Source organism: Pyrus communis, chromosome 8 (genome assembly GCF_963583255.1).
Source record: "Pyrus communis chromosome 8, drPyrComm1.1, whole genome shotgun sequence".
Classification (NCBI taxonomy): domain Eukaryota; kingdom Viridiplantae; phylum Streptophyta; class Magnoliopsida; order Rosales; family Rosaceae; genus Pyrus; species Pyrus communis.
In genome coordinates, this window is record NC_084810.1 from 19,680,728 (window position 1) to 19,695,573 (window position 14,846).

General features: G+C 35.9%; 1 protein-coding gene across 2 annotated transcripts; it reads left to right on the forward strand.

The window, feature by feature from the left end:
• The first annotated feature begins 11,055 nt into the window (after positions 1-11,055).
• On the forward strand, positions 11,056-13,864 carry LOC137742267 (mitogen-activated protein kinase homolog NTF6). 2 transcript variants are annotated; one of them, XM_068482091.1, is made up of 6 exons: positions 11,056-11,339; positions 11,726-11,855; positions 12,021-12,158; positions 12,449-12,781; positions 12,967-13,150; positions 13,255-13,864. In XM_068482091.1, the coding sequence occupies exons 1-6, from the start codon at positions 11,248-11,250 to the stop codon at positions 13,428-13,430; spliced, it is 1,053 nt and encodes a 350-aa protein (XP_068338192.1). In that variant the 5' UTR covers positions 11,056-11,247; the 3' UTR covers positions 13,431-13,864. The 2 variants fall into 2 exon arrangements, with proteins under 2 accessions (XP_068338192.1, XP_068338191.1); XM_068482090.1 differs by having other exon boundaries at positions 11,057-11,390.
• Positions 13,865-14,846: the final 982 nt, after the last annotated feature.

Genomic DNA, 14,846 nt, shown 5'->3' on the forward strand with positions numbered 1-14,846 from the left:
TTTGTAATACAAAATTGTCTAATATCTCTAACATACATGTCTTTTTCAAAAGGGTGGTACTAGCCACATCTCTTTTTACCTTCTATATACAATTTTCAATTTTCGGTCGTCGAAACAAATAAATTGAAGATGATCAAATGACATAAATTAACATAAGGTGTGTGAGAGGTGAAGCGAGATGTGTAGATAACACTACCCTTTCAAAATATCATATACTCAAAATATCCACAAATAAATCATTCTCAATTATTTCACATCTAGGACTAGGAGAAACGAGGTTCGAAAGATTTTCTATTTTTATATTTGATATTGCCCAACAAATTCAATTAGAAAGAACATTTATTCTTGGACTCGCGATGAGAATATGCAACATTTATAGTTATTTTGTTCAGATACCTTGTATATCCAACAATTATAGGACCAACATATATTTTCAAAAGAAATGTTGTGGTTTTTTCTCCTGCTCCAGAGGCATCAGACAAGGAGATCCGTTGTGTCCCTATTATTTTGTTTGGCAGAAGAGGTTTTGAGCCGTGGCCTATTGCAACTAGTTTCTTCAAGTCAGTTGACGTGGTATTTGTGCTCCTTCTCATGTTAGATGCCCTTGGGTGCCAGTGCCACATGTCTTGATGAAAACACTCTAAGAAAGACTTGGAGAGAAAGCAAAGCAAAAAAAAAAAAAAAAAAAAATCGCCTATAAACACACACCCTGAGCTCGATTCCGCTTCAATATACTCAGCACACCCAACATCCTCTCCAAAGCACGCTCGCTCGCTCTATCTCTCTCTCTCTCTCTCTCTCTCTCTCTCTAGTGGGAGAAAAGGCCTTCAGCTAAGCACTCCGTTTTCCTCTGTTCTCCTACTCCCTCCACCCTTCAAAGCCCTCATGTTGAATTCGAAGAAAATGGAAATCCCAGGTTCCAAATCCAAGCACAGCCAAAATCGGACCCTTCCTCCCAGGAGGGGACTGGTTAAGATCAGGATAATCAAGGGCTTGGTCAAGTCACTGGCTTCCATGGGGGGCGGGCGAACTCGAAAGCCGAATAAATATGGAGGGTTCCTGAGCTCCAGCTCCCAAACCCCAGCTGAAACCCCAAGTGGGTATTGCTCAGATGCTTAATCTGATCGCTCCTGACCCATCAATTTGCTGAAATTTGAGGTTCTTGGTAGGAGCCCGCTTTGTGATTGTAACTGTGTACTATATAATTTGTTCATTTTTTAATTTATTGATGTTTGAGTTTATGGGATTTGACGGAAGATTTTCGGGGAAGGGATTCCGTTCCGTATCACCCGTCTATGTAAGACGCGAAGAGCGACCTCGTTTCATTCATATACCACATAGGATGCCGAGATCTCCTAACGTGTCTTGAGCGGACGGATGACGTGACACAGAATTTCATGTCTAGAATTTCTTGGAACACGAGGGATTGGGGTCGGGGTTAAGAGATAAATTTGGGGAAGTGGGTTTGCTATGTTGGTGTGTGCCTGTAGGCTATTTTGTTGCAAAAGTGATATAAGCTGTCTGGGTTTTGTACAGTATTACAGTGATGTAGAAGCAGAGTGAAGTTCTGTGTTTTCTATGTACCCATTTTGTTCAAACTTCAAATACAATTATTTACTTTCCAATTTTATAGCCAGATCTGTGTTGCTTGGTACGTTGGGAGTTGGATTTGAGCATTAATTTGACATTTTTTTGGTAAACAATGGCACTTCGATATTGGTTTCAGTAAGAGAGAAAGGTGACAGTTAAAACCAATCATGTATATTGCAGCTTGTAATTGCTCTCTCTCTCTCTCTCCTCCTTTTTGGGTACAAAGCAATTTTTGGTAACTTTGATTTGTTTCATTGAGGAATTTTTTTAGTATACTCAAAATTCGAGCCATGTAACCAAATAAATTAAAGTTCTTTTTTGCACTTACATTATGACATATGATATATAAGTTTCGGTTGTTGATAATTCGTGATCTGCAAATTTTTACCGACTCCAAATTTGTTAAAGCTATAGTTAATGCACCTAGCATAATCATTCTTTATTTGTAGGCCAAAAATAGTGACTCTAAATAATTTGGCCTTTTGAAGGATATTGCTAATGCCCAAACAAAAGGAGGGCTTAAATAATAATGTAAGGAAAGTGTTTTTAAGACGTTATTTTTCTACTTTTGTACGTCCTTGTTTATTTTTAGTGTTATATTGAATGACCCAAGAGAGAAAGGTAAACAAGATGTGCAGAGAAATGATATGCTTATAAATAGAGGTTGATTCCCAAAAAGTGTTGGTTTTGGGGGGCTTCATGCTAAAATCCCCTTGAGTATTTAACTTTCTTGATTTCTTTCTATAAAAAAACCCTAACACTCTTATGTATTTTTTTTTGGTCAAATTGTACAATATTATTAAATTGTAATAGAAACGTTAACATATCGAGCAAAAGATTAAAAAATCCAATCGGGAAATAACAAACTTCATCCATAATAACCACTCTCTCAAACGACAAAGGAAGCTACCAAGTGAGCCACTTTATTACAGTTGCGTGAAGTGTAAGCGAACTTGAAACACTCCAATTCTAATGCACATCCTGCAAAATAACTTCAATATTAGCATTTGTTTCCAACTCCCCCTCAACGTACATACAGATAAGATTAGAGGAATCTAACAGTCCCATGTGTTTTGACTAGTTGGTATTTGGTAGTTGCTACTTCTCCTAAATTTAACTTGTTTTGGTTGGCTCTATGTGTACTCGTGTTCGAAGAAGGTTGAAGTTCCATCATAAAATCAATTGATAATATGTAGAATAATCTAATTACTTATAAGCATATGCAACGTCCATTCTTCTCCAATGTGAGATTTAATCTCAATACGCCTCCTCCCTCGGTAAATCGGGGGGAAGCAAGGCCTGCGGTTCCCACTAATCCAGTCGCTTCACGGGGAGGAAGCTGGTCTATCTAATTGAGCCCCAGGAGGAGATTTTGTTTGCTCTATTGAGCGGAGCCTTTTGGCAAAATTGGATTCCTTCCTGTGTGGTAAATTTTCAAGCCAAACGCATTGACAACACAAGGATGATGTAAAGCATGTGTGACTGTTAGGCTTCATATTTGTGACAACCTGCTCTAATACCATAAAGAAAGTTGAGATTTTACTATAAAATCAACTGACAATATGAAGAGCAACGTAATTACTTATAAACACATGCAAATCAACAGTGTTTTTACACGTTTTAAGATAAGGGGATTAAGATTAACAAAACGATTAGTATAATTCGGACACTTTCTAAGTTAATTGAGGAAATCTATGGGATCTTATTGTACACAAATATCGAATATTTTCTGTTTTGGCGTCACTTTCTAATCATTCCTTCAAAATATGTTTGTTGGGAAAGATGAGAAAATATGATTGTAGGCACAAGAAATGCTTGTTAAATTATTATATACCCAGAAAAGCTTAAAACTTGGATTAAAATATTGTCTCTTTAGGCAAGGAATAACGAGAAATTGTATTCAATTGGTTGATTAGTCAATGATTTTTCAATTATGTTGGCTTAGTGTGTGACAGATTGAGAAAGTAGCACAACACATTTGTCCCCATATCTCTATATACTTCTTGAAGCTGCTATAGGCCTAAGGCCAAGCTTAATTTTTAAATCCAAGTGGTTTGAAAAAGTCTGTTTCTGTTTACACTTCAATTTGCCCTCTCCAATTCCAAAGGGTGCTTAGCGATTTGATATATGAACTTCTGAAATTTGTTAAAGAAGGTGTTGGATATCTTTTAGAATTGATTGAGTCCGGCAATGAATTTGGACTACGATGTGTAATATTTAAAAAATACAGGGCTCTCTCGCACAAAACAAAACCAAAACAAATGCTTTCGCACTTTGAGAACGAAGCTTCAACTCTATTCTTTATATATATCTTGTCGAAACTTATTATTTGACTCTTCTTTGATTGTTGATGGCAGCGATGGTGGTTCTTCCGACGGAAGAATAGTTAGAGCTCCTAGGTTTTGGGGATAAATCTTTATTTTGGGTCTTTATTTTGTTGTTTGGTCAGTCCTTGCTTAACTTTTTTTTATTTACCATTACCCTTGTTTATGATAATAACTTATCATATATGTATGTATGTATGTATGTATGTATGTATGTATGTAAAGAATTTGTGTTAACACCAAGGCTTCAGTTCGTAATTCGGTTGAAATATCTGTGGTAATCAAAATTAATTTTAATCTTCCTAATTTGTCCCCAGTTCCGATGTTACATATATATAATTCTTTCTTTGACAAAAAGAACATGATATTATAAACTATACCAAGTTTTTTTTTTGTCTCGCAATTTGTAGAAATTTGTTATGTTCTATGGTTTTTTGTACGCAGTACTTTATTAATTTATTACAATATTAATTCTTTATTGGGTGCTTTGTCATAGTAAACAATTATTCTCAATAGGGCAGTTGAGACTTATTTTATTTTGAAAGGTCGTCCTCTTTCTCTCGATTAAATAAGGGAATCAATTTAATCTATCTTGATGGGTCGTCCTGTTGATTAAATAAGCCAATCAAATGGTTTTAATTAGCTAATGCCAACCATCAGATTAGAATAACAAACAAAAGATTAGAGCCACGTATGTTTTCAGGAATTTGGGATACAATTTTCTCACGTGCCAGGCCACAGAAGCTTCGATTTTAAAGCAACTCTCTTTAATCTTTATTTATTTGTCACTTTCTTTATCCTTTTGGAGGAAAATTAGGGACTCATCGATGCTTATGTGTCTCATATATGTCACGCAGGGAGCCACTGCCAACATCACAGGGAGGAGGGATCACAATATTCTTGTATGACATGAAGTTGAATAGGGATCCCATTGTTAAACCAAGTTTGAAAAACTCAGTTCCCGCCACAACAAACATATGCGATAACCATGGAATCAGTCAAGGTTCATCTCCATCCATCCCATGACTGTTTGAATATTTTTGAATTCAAAGTATGATAATATTGTGATTTTGTATTTTTTGTAATTTATCTTTGTGGTTTGTTTTGAAGACTTTGTTCTTCACTCAAACTCTACTTGTAAAGTTCTATATAAACATTAAATCAATACAAGCTCAATAACGAGCACAATTCTTATATGGTATCATCCTTCTTTTAGTCTCACAACACATTTTTCGTAAATACAATGGCTTCTTCTGCTGCCCTTGCCAACGTTTTTGCTTTTCTTCCTTTGAAACTGGATCGCCATAACTATCCTTTGTGGCGAGCTCAATTTGTTCCGTTACTTCGAAGTCACAGTTTGATGTCCTTTGTTGATGGCACCTCAAAGTAGGGGGTGAAACTCAGGTGGGTTGGGCGGGTTGGAAGGTTAACCCAATCCTAACCCAATTTTTACGATTCGAGCTTGGGTTCGGGTTGGGTGTCATTCGGGTTTATCTGAGCTCAGGTTTAAATAGGTTCGGGTTTACTTGGGTTGGGTTCGGGTTGCCCAACTATTTTGAGTATAATCTTGTAACAACTTACTTTCCAAGAATCTCTTAAAAAAATTAAGCCAAGTAGTGTTAAAGCTAGTTAACTTTAATTTCATAAATAAATCAAAGTTGATGAGCAATTGCTTCCAGACACAAAGAATTTAGGTTTTGGAGACTAATGATTATAAAGCTTTAGGATTTAGAGACTATGAATATGAGTTGACTAATCAAAGCCCTTTATTCCTTAAAAGCTTAAGTAATTATAAATGGTAATTTATTAAAAAATATTAAAAAGGCCGTTGATTTTTGGACTTAGCCCACTTGGATGTAGTATGAGCATTAATTGATATGGGTTACAATTTGGTTAGATTGAGTTTGGTTAATTGGGTTGGGTTGGGTTGGGGATGGACGGGCAAATGATCAACCCAACCCAACCCAATCAATGAACAAATTGAAATTGAATTGGGTTTGGGCGGGTTATAACTAAAAAAAACTTGCTTGTTCGGGTTGGATATAGGCGGGTTATAACCATTCTTGAACTGTTCGATGCATGTTGCGTTGTCTTCATAGATCATCGTCGGGATGTCAATGAGGGGGTAAAGATCATATAAGCTTTGAATATAGCCCACAATTGTTCTTAACCAAAAGCATTCTCGAGTTGCTTCGTGTAGGGCAAGAATTTTAGCATGGTTAGACGAAGTGGCAACTAAGGTCTGTTTAGTTTACCTCCAAAAGATTGCGGTGCCTCCAACGGTAGGGACATAACCCGTTTGTGAATGTGCCTTGTGCGGATCAGATAAGTATCATGTGTCGGCATAACCAAAATGGCGAGAATCGACTCGAGATAAGTGGGTGCGACATCACTCGAGGATCCGTAGGGATACAACAAGCCCAAAATCGTAATACCATTAAGCTAACGGAAAATGTCTTTAATACCAATCCAGTGTCTGCGTGTTGGTGCATTATTGTATCTTGCCAAAAGATTAACAGCGAAGGAGATGTCGGGTATATTGCATTGAGCTAAGTACAATAAAACGTATATCGCACTTAGATAAGGAACTTCAGGCTTCAAAATCTCTTCATCATCCTCATTCGGATGGAAGGGATCTCGTTTTGCATCTAGTGATCGAATGACCATAGGAATACTTGAAGGCTTCACTTTATGCTCGTTAAAACAATGCAACACCTTTTGGGTGTAATTTGATTGATGTACTAAGATTCTATCCGAACATGCTTTATCTCTAGACCGAGACAGTATCGAGTCTTTCCTAGATTTTTAATCTCAAATTCCGACTTCAGGTGCGTGGTAGTTCTCGCAAGCTCTTCAGGAGTTCCGATGAGGTTCATGTCATCGACATATACTGCAACTATCGCAAAATCGGAATGTGACTTTTTAAGGAACACACAAGGGTGTAGTTAGTTGTTCACATATCCTTGACTAGTCAAATACTCACTCAGACGGTTATACCACATTCTTTTGGGTTGCTTCAAACCGTAGAGTGAACGCCCCAATGGAATTGAGAGTGTGTTTTGGAGTTTGAAAATATTTGATCCAGTCAATGTAAGTCATTCGGGAACTTTCATATAAATTTCCATATCAATATCCCCATAAAGAAACGCAGTTACTACGTCCATAAGCTGCATACTTAGTTTTTCGAAAACTACCAAATTGATAAAGTAGCAAAAAGTAATCACATCCATAACGGGTGAATAAGTTTCATTCTGTTAATTAAATAAGCTAATCAAATGGCTTTAATTAGCTAATGCTAACCATTAGATTAGAATAATAAACAAAAGATTGGAGCCACGTATGTTTTCTGGAATTTGGGATACAATTTTCTCACGTGCCAGGCCACAGAAGCTTCGATTTTAAAGCAACTCTCTCTTTAATCTTTATTTATTAATTTGTCACTTTCTTTATCCTTTTGGAAGAAAATTAGGGACTCATCGATGCTTATGTGTCTCGTATATGTCACGCAAGGAACCACTGGCAACATCACAGGGAGGAGGGATCACAATAGTCTTGTATGACATGAAGTTGAATAGGGATCCCATTACTTAATATACAAGGGAATGAGAGTCCACTGGCAACATCACAGGGAGGCGGGATCACAATAGTCTTGTATGACATGAAGTTGAATAGGGATCCCATTACTTAATATACAAGGGAATGAGAGTCGTGTTGTAGTGCTTGTAACGACAATCGACCGTGCGCATGCTAGCGACAACTAATTATGTAAGCGAATGACAATCAATCATGCGACACGAAGTCAAAATTAGACCACCAATCCTAAATTTTCCTAAACGAATTAGTCTCCCTCTAAAAAGACCTGTGTACGTGGAACATACACGTTGGAATATAGGCGTAGAAAATAATGAAGTAGGAGAAAGAATTCAATTATCCATCGACATTGTTACCCAAAATTCAAGGGTTGCCACTATCCATGACATATATGATAGTGAACGACTGACTAATTAATCTCTATGTTTGGCATTGCCATTTCTCTTATCATCTAGGGTTAAAGCTTGGAAGGTCGTCTATTCTACGTCTTGTACATGACAAGATATTTATATTCATTGCTTTCACTTAAATCGAACCAAACCACACGCTGCCTAATAAGTTGTTCGATTGCAGTTAATTGATCGAATATATTGTATCCGTCCCTAAGTTACGTATCGACGTGATTAATGTGAACAGAAAAATATCAATTTATTTCTTCTACATCATATGTATTGAACTTTTGATTGATTATTGCAATGTAATATTGAATTGAGTAGATAGCCGCAGTTCCTCTAACGCTGCACTTGACTCTTTCGAGTCTTCTAGTTCTAGACTTCGGATAACAACAGCTAAAGTAAGGATAGAAATCTGATGGAAAAGTTTGATTTAATTGTTTGTTATGAGCCATTTTCTAGATGCAGATGTATATATAAACGTCAAGTTTCTTGACTGCCAAGCAAGCAAAAGTAGTAAGATAGTGATTTCTCAAAGTATTAAACACTGATGCATGCTCATTCAACTGTTTGATGCAACAAGATTTGCTTAGTACGACTTTCTAACATTTTCGTTTTTATTTTTTTAAGGATTTAAGACAAGGAAGAAATCTCACGAGTTTTATCATATTAAGTTGATTTAAATGTTTAATTGTTTGTATAATTGGCATGTACGAACTATAAAAAAATTGATATTATGTTTGGCTAATTTTTCGTTACTCAAAGCACTTGATATAAAGTAATAAAAGAAATTGCACTAGGATGAGAATTCAAATTGAGTGTAAAGAGTTGATCATATTGTTTTAGCCAACTTAACTAAACTTACGTATATAATTTCATGGTTAAAATGAGGCATATGAGAATTTATTTTATCTTATCTTTTGAGTTGATAAAACTGTTCTTCATACAATAAGTATGTGATTACCAAGTTGATAATTAATAGCAATATAAAGAGTAGCGGATAGAGTTTATCGTAGTGGTGGAAAGTAATCATGCCTATGCACTCTAGTGCGGGTTCGACCCCACCGATTCTTCTTCCCTCTAACAACTAACTATTTAACCCACTAACATTGTCGTCTTAAAAAATAAAAAAAAGCAATATTTTTCGGTATGCCCTTCATGTAAACAGTATACCTTATTAGAACACAATTAGTATGACATATCAAGACCTCAATTCATTTGCATGACTTCAGAATTCAAATGTTCTTTCTTATTTTTTTTGTTGATTCACAACAAAATAAACCTCTCAAAGTCTTCTTCTTTCTTGTTGTCTGATAAAGACATGTAAATTATTTTCTCTATGTATATGTACAACTGAACTTGAAAACATTTTGAGCAAAATAATGAGATACTGGAAGAGATTATTACGCGAAAGTGTACGGAAGAAAATTGTATATTTTGAGATAGTTCATGTGATTTTTGGGCATGGCCTATCCTAGCATGGAGTATGTAAATTCTGTCCACACGCCAACATTTGAAGGGCCTTGGGGACAAACTATAGTCTATACTAGAATTCATGTCCGTGTGCTGCGGCGGGTCGAAAACTTTGTCATGTAATTAACAAATACATATACAAAAAGGGTAAGTAAAAGAGTCCATGAATTTCCATAGTGTACCAAGGTGGTAAAAATGTACTCCAACATGACTAGCTCAAAAGGAGATTCCTCCACTCTCAATATGGTTTATCGTTTGCAAATGTAGTGTCTCATTTTCTTCAAGCCTGCATTGAGTTTAAACATGTAGGACAACACCAATCACAACTACAAATACTAACAATTGTGCAAAAGAATTATAAAGAAAACTCATGTACCATATAAGAACAAACCTCACAACTGGTCTTAGGAACTGTTTTTTCAAAGAGACCCATTACAATGCGATCTGAAAGAAAACAAACATGTACTTTTTCTCTGCCAAGTAAAATCTACTGCAGGTGATGAACAAAACACGAAGTTCTCAACTTTAATGTAAGGGAAGTGTTATTGGCATTCCAAAAATCTCATTCTACACTCCTCACAAGTGTATTTTTGTTTCCAAATATAAAAAGTTTGGAGTGTAAAATGAGATTATTGGAGTGCCAATAATAATTTCCTAATTTAATTATTATCAAATATTGAAGGAAATTAACAACTACCCAGAAATATTTGCTCAAAATTAATTGGTAATATGAATAATTTAATTACACAACATCTATCTACCAAGTTTTTTACAACAGCTGATGAACAAAACCCAAAGTTCTTAGCTTAATTTGATCTCACCATTTAATTGGAAGAAATAAAAAATTACACAGAAATGTTTGCACACAATTAATTGATGAAACGACCAATTGGGCAATAAAAAATTAATGGTGCAGTGAACATAATAAAACACCACCTAGTACTCCCTCCTCCTTTCTCTCTGTGCAAAGGCGGCATGGCTCTCATTCACCAAACCGTCAGTGAATGACAGCCACCTAGATCCATCCTAATCCGTCCCAAACCCAAAGGACAAAATTAACCTTCCAAAATTATCCTTTGAAACTCAAATCTCATCTCACTTTATCATTTGAAACTCAAATCTTGTCTTACTTTTATCCTTTAAAACTCAAATCTCGTCTTGAACTCAGAAAGGAAAAGAAAAAAAAAAACAAGAAAGAAGAATACATTCTGTTAGTGATAATTGGATGGCCCACTCCTTTGTAATTTCCAGTCCAACCCAACCCAAAAGCCAGCTCCACCCAGCTCCAGTGTATATAGGCCTACTATGAGTTTGGGCCCTCAAATTCAAAGACTAATCTTTCAAGTTCAACGGAAAGAAAACTGAAATTTTCTTGACCCAAGAAAAAGAATAAACCAAAACTTGACTTGTGAATTCTTGACTCTGCCTTTTCCACAAATATATATTTTTTAATACTTTGATATTTTTATATTAAGAAAGAAAAGTTCGAGTAAACCAAATAATAAGCAATATAATTTAGTATCGAATTTATTATCTCGAACCTAATATTTCTTATTTTTAGATGAAAAAAAATACTTTTAGACTGTAGTACTGAATGTTTCTCCGCGTTCAAATTTGAACGTTGAAAAGTTGAAAGAAAATCAAAAGAAGCGAAAAACACAAAAAGCGAAAGAGTGCGGTGGCGGTCAGGCACTGGTTGGGGTACCAAATGGCCCCTCCATTAGCTTTTGCTCTCCATTATCAGGCGGTCACTCCACCCTTTCCATTTCCATCTCTCTCTCTTTCTTTCTATCTCTTCTGCGTTTGTCAGCGTGAGAACTCCGCAGGGCTTTCTTCGTTTTCTTTCTGTCAGAGGATTAAAAGGAAGGAAGAAAGAGATGGAGGGTGCGCAAAAAGAAGGGATTCCTCTGTATGGAGGCAAGTATATACAGTACAATATTCTGGGTAATCTCTTTGAAGTCTCCTCCAAGTATGTTCCTCCTATTCACCCAGTCGGTCGCGGTGCTTATGGCATCGTTTGGTATCTCCCTCCCTCCCTCCCTCCCTCCCTCCCTCTCTCAACTTTTTTGCTTTCATTTTTTACATTGGTTTTGGTCTGGAAGTGGTATCTGTTTGGATTCTGGGAAACGCAGGGTTGGATTTTTGAGCATGAAATTGAAATGTTTGGTTTCAAAATTGAAATGGGAAGGCTTTAGCTATGTGGGAATTTGCTTTTCTTGAGCCCCAAAAGTATAGATTTTGGATTCCTGCACTGTTACTGCATGTTTTGATCAATTTTGAGAGGTTTCATGGGGAGTAAGTGTTTTTTTTTTTTTTTTTTTTTTCAATGAGAGATTAATGTTTTCCATTTGGCAGCTGTGCAACAAACTCTGAGACAAAGGAAGAAGTTGCAATCAAGAAGATTGGGAATGCATTTGACAATAGGATTGATGCGAAGAGGACGCTTCGAGAGATAGAACTCCTTTGCCATATGGATCATGACAATGTAAAACCTTTTGCATTCAGTCACATATCACATATCCAAATTTAGCTAAATGATAACCAAAAATTTCAATTTTTATTGAAGAAGGTTTTGTTGTTAAGAATAGTTGAACTTGCCTGTTAGATTGTTTAACTGTGAATAAGAAATAATTGCATTGTTGTTTTGCAGGTTATCAAAATTAAGGACATCATAAGGCCGGCAGATAGGGAAAAGTTCAATGATGTTTACATTGTGTATGAATTGATGGACACTGACTTGAATCAGATAATAAACTCCAGCCAGGCTTTGATAGATGATCACTGTCAAGTAAGTTGCTTGTTTTTATATTGTGGACATTGTTTTGAAGGAAATCCAGACATAAACATTAGACATAGGGGTAGGCAGAATGAATATTTGATTTCTACTAGTTTTGCTGCAATTATGAAATTTCTTGATTGTGTTTGGTTATCTCTCCGTCTCCCTCTTGGGATGATACGTAGACTATGTATTGGTCATGTTGTATTCGCAACATATATAGTATGAATTACCTTGTAAATTCTGTTGAAATAAAGGTTTACATCACTTAAATTTTAAGCAAAATATAATGTCTCTGGCAGTATTTCCTGTATCAATTACTGCGAGGATTGAAGTACATACACTCTGCAAATGTTTTGCACCGCGATCTGAAACCAAGCAACCTGCTTCTTAGTGCAAATTGTGATCTTAAGATTTGTGACTTTGGGCTTGCAAGAACTACATCAGAGACAGATTTCATGACAGAATATGTTGTAACTCGTTGGTATCGAGCCCCTGAGTTACTACTCAACTGTTCAGAATACACTGGAGCAATTGATATTTGGTCAGTAGGGTGCATCTTCATGGAGATTCTTAGGAGGGAACCACTGTTTCCTGGTAAAGACTATGTTCAGCAGTTGAGTCTCATAAATGAGGTAAACGCATTTTCCATCGTATTCTATAGCAACTCTTGAACTTGATAGAAGTGATTTAGCAGAAGCAGAGTATTATTTATTGTCGATATTCTTTAGAAGGGATGTCAACTAGTTACAAATTTTGGAAGTTTATGCTGTTAATTTTATGATTTTGATGTTTCAATTTCTTGATTGTTCAAATATAGCTCCTAGGTTCACCAGATGAATCCGATCTTGGCTTTTTAAGAAGTGATAATGCCAGGAAGTATGTTAAGCAGCTCCCACATGTCCCGAAGCAACACTTTGCCGAGAAATTCCCAAATTTCTCGCCACTGGCAATTGATCTTGCAGAAAGAATGCTAGTTTTTGATCCAAGCAAACGTATTACTGGTAAGTCTCGTACTCTTAGCATTTAATAACAATCAATCTGGAATTTTCTCATTCATTTTCAAGGTACTAAACATCTGTCCTTTTCATTTACTATGCATGAAAAGTGGAGGAAGCACTGAATCATCCGTTTTTATCAAGTCTTCACGAGATCAATGAGGAACCTATTTGCCCATCTCCATTCGTCTTTGACTTTGAGCAGGCATCGCTGGATGAAGAAGATATAAAGGAGCTTATATGGAGGGAGTCACTACACTTCAATCCGGATAATATGTTGGGATAATTTTCTCAACTGCGGCCTGTATTCTCTTTCTGTTGTGTTTTTCACTGACTAGCATCGTGTTTGAAGGATGCTTTTGGTAATGGAAGGTTGGTAATGTATCTCATATGTTTGAGATTCTATATGAGAAGGTCAACTAGGGAGATGGGGTTCTCCTTCGCGTTGAGAGGATGAAACGACAGTTTGTTAACAAGAGTGGTATCATTGTGTGAAGCGTCTGCAATCTGGATTCATTCAACCTAAGAATCTAGTAGGTGTTGAGGGTTGGTGTGTAGAAGAGAAGGCTTCGTTCTCCCGGCCTTCGTTGGTTTTCGATGTGTTTGTATATTGTAAAATCCATTATGATTCAACAGTTTTAACCAAACGAAAGTGAAAGTAAAGGATATACCAGTTTGTTTTCATCGTTATATTTATTTGGATTGGAGTTTTTTATGACAGCCTTTTGAGTAAATTAACGTTCCTTTCGGTCCTAATGAAACGTATTATGGTCATCACTAAAACGCAAACGCAATTTATGACGTTCATGCCACTCCAAAATCAATAGTATTATGGTTTAGTTGTTTTTCTTTTCATTTATAAATAAGAGGTTTTAGGTTTGTATCTCATGAGAAATTTTAGTTCGAATCTCATGATTAGTGAGTTTGATACCAATTTTTTTTTTTTACCATCTGTATGCATATTAATAGATTACACTAACTCCCTTTGAGAATTTTTTTTTTCACTTTCACATCATCCTCCTTTTTATTGGATGTCTTATACAAAGTATGGACGAATTTATGTGTAACCGGTCCTATAATTTTTATAAGATGTCCAATAAGAAAGAGACACATATATTCAATTCATTTATACACACACACACACACACACACACACACATATATATTTATTTAACAAACGATATTAGTTATATTAAAGGAAAACTGATGAAAATGTCTTAAAAACTTTGAGTTTTAATGATAAGGACAAAATAAAGGGTAAAGTGACTAGTACCAAGATTGACTTTTTAGTGTAAAAATGTGGTTTTTCATTAAAGTGAACAGTATCGGGATCTTTTCGTTAAAGTTCCCTTATACTAATGGGGGTGGTCTTCAACAAAAAAAAAGAAAAAAAAAGAAAAAAAAAGGGGTGTAGGAATAGGTTAAGCCTCACAATGGGTTAATAATACTGTGGTTCAAATTCGTCTTTGGCGAGAATCGAACCTAAAACCTCTCACTTATAAGTGAATAAATTTTCCACTAGACCGTAGTACTAAGTGGCCTATTCAATTCGGTTTTTAAGTGGCAAAACCAAAACCGAACTGAACTAGGCAAGAATTAATTTTTCGGTTTTTTTTTGTTTGACTTTGTTTAGTTCATCAGTTTGCTGGTTCATATGCCCACCCCTACCAGCCGGATTTAGATCCTCTGCTTGTTTTTTCTC